This window comes from Peromyscus leucopus, chromosome 14, assembly GCF_004664715.2.
Source record: "Peromyscus leucopus breed LL Stock chromosome 14, UCI_PerLeu_2.1, whole genome shotgun sequence".
NCBI classification, from domain to species: Eukaryota; Metazoa; Chordata; class Mammalia; order Rodentia; family Cricetidae; genus Peromyscus; species Peromyscus leucopus.
Window position 1 is genome coordinate 21,047,604 of NC_051075.1, and position 9,783 is coordinate 21,057,386.

General features: G+C 42.4%; 1 protein-coding gene across 1 annotated transcript; it reads right to left on the reverse strand.

Annotated features, from left to right (window-relative positions):
* Positions 1-572: 572 nt before the first annotated feature.
* Dtd2 (D-aminoacyl-tRNA deacylase 2) lies at positions 573-9,401 on the reverse strand. Its single transcript, XM_028869684.2, has 3 exons — positions 9,263-9,401; positions 6,528-6,597; positions 573-1,971 (listed from the first exon to the last, which is right to left on the reverse strand). The coding sequence occupies exons 1-3, from the start codon at positions 9,371-9,373 to the stop codon at positions 1,646-1,648; spliced, it is 507 nt and encodes a 168-aa protein (XP_028725517.1). The 5' UTR covers positions 9,374-9,401; the 3' UTR covers positions 573-1,645.
* Positions 9,402-9,783: the final 382 nt, after the last annotated feature.

Sequence of the window (9,783 nt, forward strand, 5' to 3'; positions counted from 1 at the left end):
TTATATGCATGTGTCATAGACATTAACCACATCTGTTGCACCTTACATATCATATTTTCTACAAGTGGGTCCCAGATTCTAAACTGAAAGGTTAAAAACCCCTTAGGGGGTGCTTGGAGAGATGGCTCAGGAGTTAAGAGCATGCATTGCTCATCTTAGCACCCACATCGGGCACAGCCACCTGTAACTCCAGCTCCAGGGGAGCATCTAATCCCCAAGGGCCCCTGCACGCATGTGGACATACCTATAGACAGACAGACAGACACACATGCTTGAGATAACAAAAAATAAAACCAACTTTTGAAAAATATTTAGGAAGTATATTGTTTGAAACATTGTAAAATCTTAGAAAACTGAGCCATAAGGCATCTACATAAAGGACAATTCTACTTGTGCCTAGTTTAGTAAATAAACCAATGAACTGGCAACAAGTCCCACTCTAAAAGTTAGAGGATAGAGATGACTCTTCTGTATTGGATGACCACAGTGCTATCTTCATTATAGACATGAAAATAAAATGTGTATATCGATGGGCTTTTGAAACCCCTTGGACAAAAAAAGCTATCAAAAGCTAAGGCAAAGTCATTTCCAAGTTTATTATTTTTCCGGGTTTCCCCATCTGCCATCCTTTCTAATTAACAACCTTCCATGAACTTGGAGTACCTTTCTCCACAAGCATCTCAGGCAGTTTTTGTATGGAGAATTGCTTGAACTCCATCTAGGGCTATGAGTCAGCATTTTACCTGGGCATAAAGTCAAAATGATTTAAAGTAAATAATGTAATCTTTTTGAAAGACATGCACATGTCCTTGGAGAAAATTTAGGGAAAAGTGGGGTTTCTAAGCTTATGAATAGTTTATTACATTTCAACAACTGTATTGTGAATCAATAAAACAAAAGTTAAAGATAATGAGCTCAAGTTATTGATTCTTAAGTTCCAAAATAGAACAGTACAGGAAAGCCATAAAAAAGGGATTTTTGGGGTGTGTGTGCAATAGGAATTTAAAGTATCAGAACAGACCAAGGAAAGTCTGAGATGCCAGGAAGGTTCCAGCAGCTGCCTTAGACTTCTAATTCTGGTAATTAGAAATATTCATTTTTCACTTTACAAATACCTTGAAGTTTTTAATATTTATTTTTATTAATTTTATATGCTATGTGCATGTGGGAGCTCTCCAATCCCCTAGATCTCTAGGTACAGACTGTTAGGAGCTATCCATGCTGGGCACTGAATCCACCTCCTCTGGAAGGGCAGCAAGAACTCACTAGTCACCGCTACACCCTAGTTTTCACTCTTAAAAATGTATTTTAAAGTCAAGTAGAGGAGTTTGCAAAAACCAGTGTTGCCTTTGACAAGTTACTCACTTATGTTCCCAATTTCTTTCTTTTTTTGAGACAGGGTCTCTTGACAACCCTGGCTGTCCTTGAGCTCGCTTTGTAGAGCAGGCTGGCCTCAAGTGACAGAGATCTGCCTGTCTCTGCCTCCTGGGCACTGGGATGAAAGGAATGTGCCACTATACGCAGCTTGGATGCAGGGTTTTCTTGCGTAAACATGTTACAGATCTGTGTCTTCAAGATGAAGGGGAGAAAACCTAAGTAGAGTCCAGGCCCTTTATACGGGGCAGCAGCTGTGGAAACGGACCTTTCAGAACTCAATTAGGTGCGTGTACGGTCCATTGGTGTCCAGCTTCAACACCTGCCTGTTCCCGTAGGTGCCGTGCGCCACTACAACCCCGGCTTCGGCGCACTTGCTGTTGGCAGCTAGCGCTTTTTCACACAGACCCACGAACTGGGAGTACAGCTCTAGGCCTTCCTCCTTCCCGGAGTTGGAGTGGTACTGCATGCTTCTTCCTTTCACTCTGCCCCCGAGGGTGGCTTGAGGGATGATGAGAACGTCACCAGGCAGGTCCAGGATGGAGACGTGCTTGCCGGTTTCTATTTCACTTAACTTCACATTTAATATCGTATTCACTAGCAGGGAAGAAAGGGAACACGTTCTGAAGTGAAAACAAAGAAAACCACCAACCTTTTCACTGGTTATCAAGTTTCATATTTAAAACCCAGTCTCTTGATGTTAAAGGGGGGGGGGGCTTCACTAAATGACACAGCCCAAACACACACACACACACACACACACACACACACACACACACACACACCCCTGAGAAAATTCTGAATTTCATACAGAAAATCCAAGGTGCTTTGAATCTGATCCAACAATTAGGCTCTCCTATACGAAGTTCATCCAGAAAGGCCTAACATCCAAAGAATTAACTGTACATTAGAACCTCAAATATCATTGCCTCTGGGAACACATGGAGGTTTGTCTCTCTGCTCCTTTTACTTCATAAGCAAATACTCACTGGTTCAATTCCACTATAAACGATGATTTTGTAGTTTCACAATTTAAGGCAATATTAACATGGACTAACGTTTTATAAATCAGGCCTATTGGGGAAATGCAAAGGTGAAATTCATTATTACAAATGGAAAAGTAAACAAAAGATACAGAGCTACTGGCAGCATAAATGTCTATGTGTATGTATACACATATATGTATACGGTGGAGCCTGGAGAGAAGACTCGGTTGCTAAAAGTACTGGCTGCTCTCCCAGAGGACTGAGATTTGGTTCCCAGCATCCGCATGACAGCTAACAACTGTCTCTCACTCCTGTACCAGAGGCTCCAATGCGCTCTTCTGGCCCCTGCAGGCAAAGCATGCACATGGCACACAGACACATGTGCAGGCAAAAGAGCCATACACACAAAATAAAAACAAAACCTCAAAAACAAACAAGCAAAAAGCCAGCCCTCAAACAAAACACCCAGTGATGTTTTCATAGCATCGAGACTCTTTACCCAACCACCATGAACATCCATGTGTATTCAGAAACCTCAACTCAGAATTTCCCAACATTAACCACTTCGAAGTAATAAAAATGTGTATGTCTAGACTTAGGTTCTCTCTCCCTTTACAAAGGTAAACATGATTTCTTCTTATCAAGAACAGAACAAGTAGTAAAGAAAGTCTCTAAACCTTATGCTCCTATCCTCCAACCACGCTTTGAAAGGCATACTTCCACCACCAGACACGGTACAGCATGCCTTTCACCCCGGGCAGAGAGATCTCTGAGTTCCAGCCCAGGCTGGGATATACAGAGTCTTTTTTTTTTAAAAGACATGCTTTCTGGTCTGGTTGATTTCAATTACTACCCATTCTGTAGTAAACGTCAGTAAGGGCTTGGTCACTATCCTGCTCTACAAAACATGCACTCATCACGGTAACAATCAGTCGATTCCTAGCCTAGGCTGCAAGCCTCATCACCTTTCACTGAACTCACATCTCTCTTGAAACGCCTTTGTAATTCTCTGTTGTGAACAGGTCTCTGCCTGACAGCCAGCAGCCTACTGACTACATCTCAGGAAACAGGACTCTCCTGAACACTTCATTGCAATCAAAATCATTATTTAGCAAGCCAGGCCTCAGGCTTGGGACAGACTAAGTTAGCAATCTGGATTACGAGGCAATGAGCAGTAATAGCATTTTTATTATACTTCCACACACCTCCCTCTACTGGCTGTAACTGAGAACTCATGTGTCTGTACGTAGAAGTGGATACAGCACAAAGAGAAACAGAGGCAAGTTGAATTGAAATTAGACGATAATAGCATGTTAGAAACTTAAAGAATATAAGACAGGTTATTAAACACCAGTGACCCAGACAGGAAATCTAGCTTTGACAGATCCCTGATCTCGGTACTATTACATTGGAGATGAACTGAGGAAGATCTTATACATTTCTATGTTAGCTATGGTATTTCAGACTTCATGGACATAACTGGTTATAAAAGGCTTGGTTGGAAAGGTCTGATCCATGAGTAAGTAGGAGACGGGCTTTAAGAGAACCTCCTCATACTGGCTCACTCATGGAATAGAGAGGGAAGTACAAACTCATCTCTCAATCAACATTTGTTTGTTAAACTATACATTAAAAGACTCAAGGAAGGTGTCCTCTGTGTTTTCAATAGTCTTACCCATGTATTTAGAGTGAACTCATAAAGACAAAGACAGAAACATATAGATTCAGTCGCTATAAAGCAAACCGCAGCTTGGGCTTGGTGGGCTTATTTTACCTCGCTATGATTAAGACATCATAAGACAACTTTGCAAAGTCAATCTTTTTTGCTTTTGTTTGTTTTTTGTGGTTTTGTATTTTCAAGATAGGGTTTCTCTGTGTAGCCTTGGCTGTCCTGGAACTCACTCTGTAGACCAGGCTGGCCTCGAACCCAGAGATTTACCAGCCTCTGCCTTTCAAGTGCTGGGATTAAAGGTGTGCTCACAAATACCTCTAGAACAGAAGGAGCTTCACCTCACTTTCTTAGGCCTTCAAAGGCTCCTTATTCTCTAGATTCAAATTCCAAACTATTAGTTACTAGCTTTCCACCCTCCCCTGTCACAGGCCTCTCTCATGGAGTTTCCATGCCTTGACAAAGTTGTCAAGCAAGTTTGATATATTGGTGTAAAATTTCCTAAGTTTTGACTTTTGGGCTAAGGTGCTGTCAATGGGCTATCTGCCATGAGCTTCCTTTCCACTCATCGTGTCTAGGTTAACTTCTGTAAGCTTTAACTATCTGTATTGTTTTTTCTCTGGTGACAAGGCCAGCTCTCTTGTCCAGGCTGGCCTCCAACCCCAAAATCGAGGGACCCTCCTGCCTCAGCCCCCCCCCAGTAGCTATAACTATAGACACACACTACTGTGCTCAGCTTAAATCACTTATTACTCTCTATATTTCACCAATGCAGAGCATATAAACTTCCCCTAATTTAGGAATAGTTCCATTATTTCAGGTCTTTTTCTGAGCATAATTTTTGAACCAAATACTGCCTTGTACCAGTGTCACTCGATTCAGTACATCTGAGCCCACGGAATTATCTATCACAAGGGATGCGCAGGGCCATGGACTGTATAGGATACTGGAAAGCTGTTGCAGGTAAGTTTTTGTTTTGTGATCCCTGAACATTTACTCTGTTTTCTATATCCTCAGAGCAAGTGCGGCTGTGATAACACTAAGTTTGGTTCAAGAACCAGGAGAATTATATTTGCACATTTATAAAAAACCTACATAAATGGTTGCTATAAATTCCCCTCTATCAATGATAGAAGGCTGAGCTGTTTAGATTTGATTGGACACACATGCTGTACATACGCTGTCATCTACTGCCCTATTAGGGATGCTCTTATCTGATGGGGAGAGGGACGGGACCATGGAGAATGAGAGGGGACAAGAGAGGGTAATGGGAAATAAATAAGGTCAAAGTACGTGACATACTTCTATAAAACCTGTCATTTTGTAAAATGAATATTAACACACACACACACACACACATACACACACACACACACGCACGCACGCACGCATGCACGCATGCGCACGCACATGCACAAGCACACACACACACACACATAGAGTTGCGGGGCGTAGTAAAGAAAGCCAGGCAGCATCTGCTTGGACTCCGTGGCCCCCTTCTCTCACAACCTTCCATTCTCCAGGCAGAAGAAGGGCGTTATGTACATGGGCTTATGGGTCTATCTCCAAAATCAGTCTACAAACCACCTGCAATACGGCGACATTTTAAATGGTGCCATATTACATTCCTTAAATTTTACAATAAGCAATATAATTAATACACCAGAACAATTCAGGATCATGCTTCTTGGGGCTGCAGAGATGGCTCAGCAATTAAGAGCACCTGATGCTCTTCCAGGGAACTTGGGTTCTAGTCCCAGCAGCACATGCAGCTCACAAGCTCCTGTAACTTGGGTTCCAGGGGATCTGATGCCCTCTTCTGACCTCTGAGGGCACAGGGCATGCATGCAGGCAAAACACCAATACATATTTAAAAAAAAGGAGGAAGAACCAACCAACCAACTATCCTGTGTTCCTGCAGCTGGGCATGCCAGCCTAGCTACTCAACAGGCTGTAGTGAAAAGACTGCACACTCAAGTCCCCCCTGGGATGCAGAAGGAATTGAAGGTCAGCTGGGTAAATTGTCAAGACCTTGATTTAAGAGTTTTAGGCGGAAAATACCAGTTTACAAAGATTACATTAGGTCTCATTATGGCATTTTTTTTTTCATTCAAAATGTTTTTGTTTGGATGTTAATTGCTAAAAAGGGCTTAGGATATAGTGTAGTGGTGGAGCACTTCCTTAACATGCTCTAGGCCCGGGCTTCAATTCCCAGCACTACAGTGAAATCAAACAAAGTAAAAATAAGATAAATTATGCTTCTCAGAGGAGGTTACAGGTCAGTGGCAGAGCACTTGCTTAATACAAGGCCTAGGTTTAACCCCAAGCCCATCAAAAACAAAACAAAATCCACCAACACCAGCACAGTGGTGCTTGCACTGTTTGTTCATTTGCTCACTCGTGGTCCCATCTTTGCACCTTTACACTCCTACATCACAAGGAATCTCAACATGACGTCCCCATGCCCCTCTCCCTGTGAGAAGACAGAAAACACATACCCATTTTGGGAAGAAGTTCTTTGTCCGCTCCCTTGAAGAAGCACACATAGATCACTAATCCTCTCTGGATCTGTGAGAAATCACCACAGGAGTCTAGATTAGGAAGGAGTCTACAGAGAAACAGCTCAGTTCACAATGTTTTCAAGAACGGAGTTAAAAGCCAAGAGACAGAAACAAGAATAATTTTGAATTCTAAGTAAATTATGAGAAACCAAAATCTTCCGCAAGTCTTAATCACCATGATTATTTATTTCAAAACTTAAGATGACATTCAAGTCAAGAGCAGTGAAAATTGCACATCACACCTTCACTTATTTCTCCTAAGTCACAGAACTTTCTAGCAGCCTCACCCCACCAGGCAAGGCTGGCAGACTTAGAAACAGTCTGCTTGCAGGCTGATTTATCCCACACCAAATGAATTCCTGTTGGAGCACACAGGACTGTTGAATAAGCAACGGTGTCCCGGATGTCTTCTGATGCTCCTCTTTATTTTCCCCTCAGTCATTTATTTGAAGAGAGTAGTATTTCCTATTTCTACAAGCTCCAGGGAACTCTTCAGTTGCTTTTTCTGTTAGTGTGGCCAATGCTTTAAGTAAACCCAGTGATTAGGCTTTGAAAATCACATTTGTGCCAATAATTTAATATGAAAAGGTTGGCTGTTATCAGGAATATAGATTTATTCATCCTATATAATGACTTGGATTTTTTTTTTTTAACTAGTTCCTGTAAGACAGACCACAAGAAAACACACACGAGATAAATGACTACAAAGCTACTGTTGAAGGAATCCTTTGAGCTGTGAGTCTATGCTAATCTGTTTGACGCCAGGAGCCTCACTTGACTCAGGAGCAACCACAAATATGAAAGGCGTTAATAACTGCAAACTACTTAAAACAGTGCTGGGTTCACAGTAAGGACGACACAGGTGTTTATCAAATGCTATATAAATAAATTTAAAGGCTGAGGCATTGTGTATTTCACATTTTAGCTGCCAAGCAATTTTGCATGCTTTATACATGATTGGGACTCAATTTAACAGTTAGTGGCATTAACATTTAACTATATCTTTCTGGCTCTGTTTACCTAAATGGTATAAATATAGCTCTGCACTCATATTTGGATTACCTAAAAAAAACATTTAATTATGTGTATGTGTTTTCGTGTGTGCGTGCGTGCATGCATGTGTGTATGTACAATGGCAGGAGCCTATCAAGCCCGTGGATAGGGGGCCATCAGATCCCGTGGAGCTGGAGTTAAAGGTGGTTGTGAGTCAACGTGCTTGCTGAGAACTGAACTTTGGTCCTCTCTAGGAGCAGCACTTGCTCTTAACTGATGAGCCATTTCTACAGCCCAGTAGTCTTTTTTTTTTTCCCCTAAGGGCAATTGTACTTCTGTAGCCATAAACAAGAACCTCACATCTATGGTTGCAGGGCTGGCCAGTGAATCACAGATATCTATATTACTATAAGAAGAAGTCTCTCCACCAACAGAATTGTGAACTGCAGCCCAAATCTTCTACAGTCACATTTGGTACCTGGAGGCCAGAATTAAGTACCTAATTATTACCAGAAACACCCAACTTCCCAATCACAGCATTACTACCTACATATATTATTTTCTTTTAATTTCAATAATAGATCTTAACTTGTGACCTAAAAAATCCCTCTCTTCAAGTTAAAAAAATCATTTTTCTTAAAGCTTCTTTGGTATACATTACCAATACAAGGTAATTCTTACTGTAGCTTTGAAATGTTCAATTCTCAGGAAGGAAAATATTCCTTTGGGACAGCAAAGTCTACATGAACAAAACTAAGAAGCAAGGTAATTTTCAAACAAAACACTGTTTCATTAAAAAAATCAGCTTTGATAATAGAACAGAGTAAAGGATGACTAATTACTCGTCAGCTCTTTAAATGTGTGGGAGGAAAGGAGAAGCCTTCGAAACAGCTTTTAAATTTTATAAACACAAGGGGACAGTTTGGAAGGCTGCAATAAAATGTGCGATTCTGCATCAGGAAATATGGTGGGAAAAACAGAAATGACAAAGGGTGGATTCTAAATGATTAAGTTTGGAATTTATCCTACCAGACGGCAATTAAAATAGGTAATTTTTAAAGACATAAACAAAATTTCAAAACCTCAAGGAAAAGCCCTAACACAAATATGAAAGCAAGAAAAAATAATTTTGAGAAAAGAGATATAGTGAGGATACTGGAAGATTGACTGATGATTATGTATTTAAAGGAGGGTTTTCTCCACATAGCCCTGGCTGGCCTGAAACTCAGTACGTATATCTAGATGGCCTTGAACTGCTTCTGCCTCCCTAGCGCTGGGATTAAAGGCACCACATCTGGTGATATTAGAGCTTTTAATGCTTGGTTTAAGATCACCCACATACATGGTTGGTTCATGAGTGATCTTTACTATGACCACAAGGCTATATTCAGGACTGCTGGATATGACATCTTAATACAGTGGAGGTGAATGAAATTCTCTAAAAATTCTGAGTACAGTTCGGCGGGGTGGCTTAGGCTGTTACCCCAACACTTTAGGCAGAAGGACCGCCCGCAGGCTGAGGCTACCGACAGCCAGTGGGACACAGGCCACCAGAAGCCAAGTCCAAAGCGATCACTAGGCCGCCCACTAGGGTGAGCAGACGGAAAGGGACACGCTCTTCCTCCCACGAGAGACGAGAGAAAGACCAGCACGGCCGTGGGAGAAGAGCCGGGCATTACCTCCACCCACTGCGCCGCGGCGTCCCCGTCGGCCGGGCGCACTTGCAGGTGAGCGTGCAAACATTGCTGCAGGAGCGCGCGGGCCTGCACCGCGTTGCTACCGTCCGCCATGACTCGGGTCCGCGCTGCGCATGCTCAGCTTAGGCTCCGCCCATTCCCCCAGTGGGCCCGCCCACCACCCATGGCTCCGCCCTTAGAGGGCGGGGCCTCTGCCTGGCTCTCTGAGTCCCAGCTGCGCAGTTGATCCGGCAAAGGGTTTGTGTTTAGAGAGAAATTTTCTACTTAATCTGATCCTTGGATACTTTTTTGTTTTTGTTTTTGTTTTTGGAGGTAGGGTCTCATGGAACCGAGGTTGGTAAAGGTAGTCATATAGCTGAGGCTGACCTTGAACTCCTGCCTCCTCCTCCCAAAGGCAGGGATAGCAGGTGAGCATCACCCTCCACACCTCCCTCCGGCTCTGCTTCACATCTTATGAAGAAACGTTTTTCACTTCAGAAAGCTTAGGTTTCTAGATGTTGAAA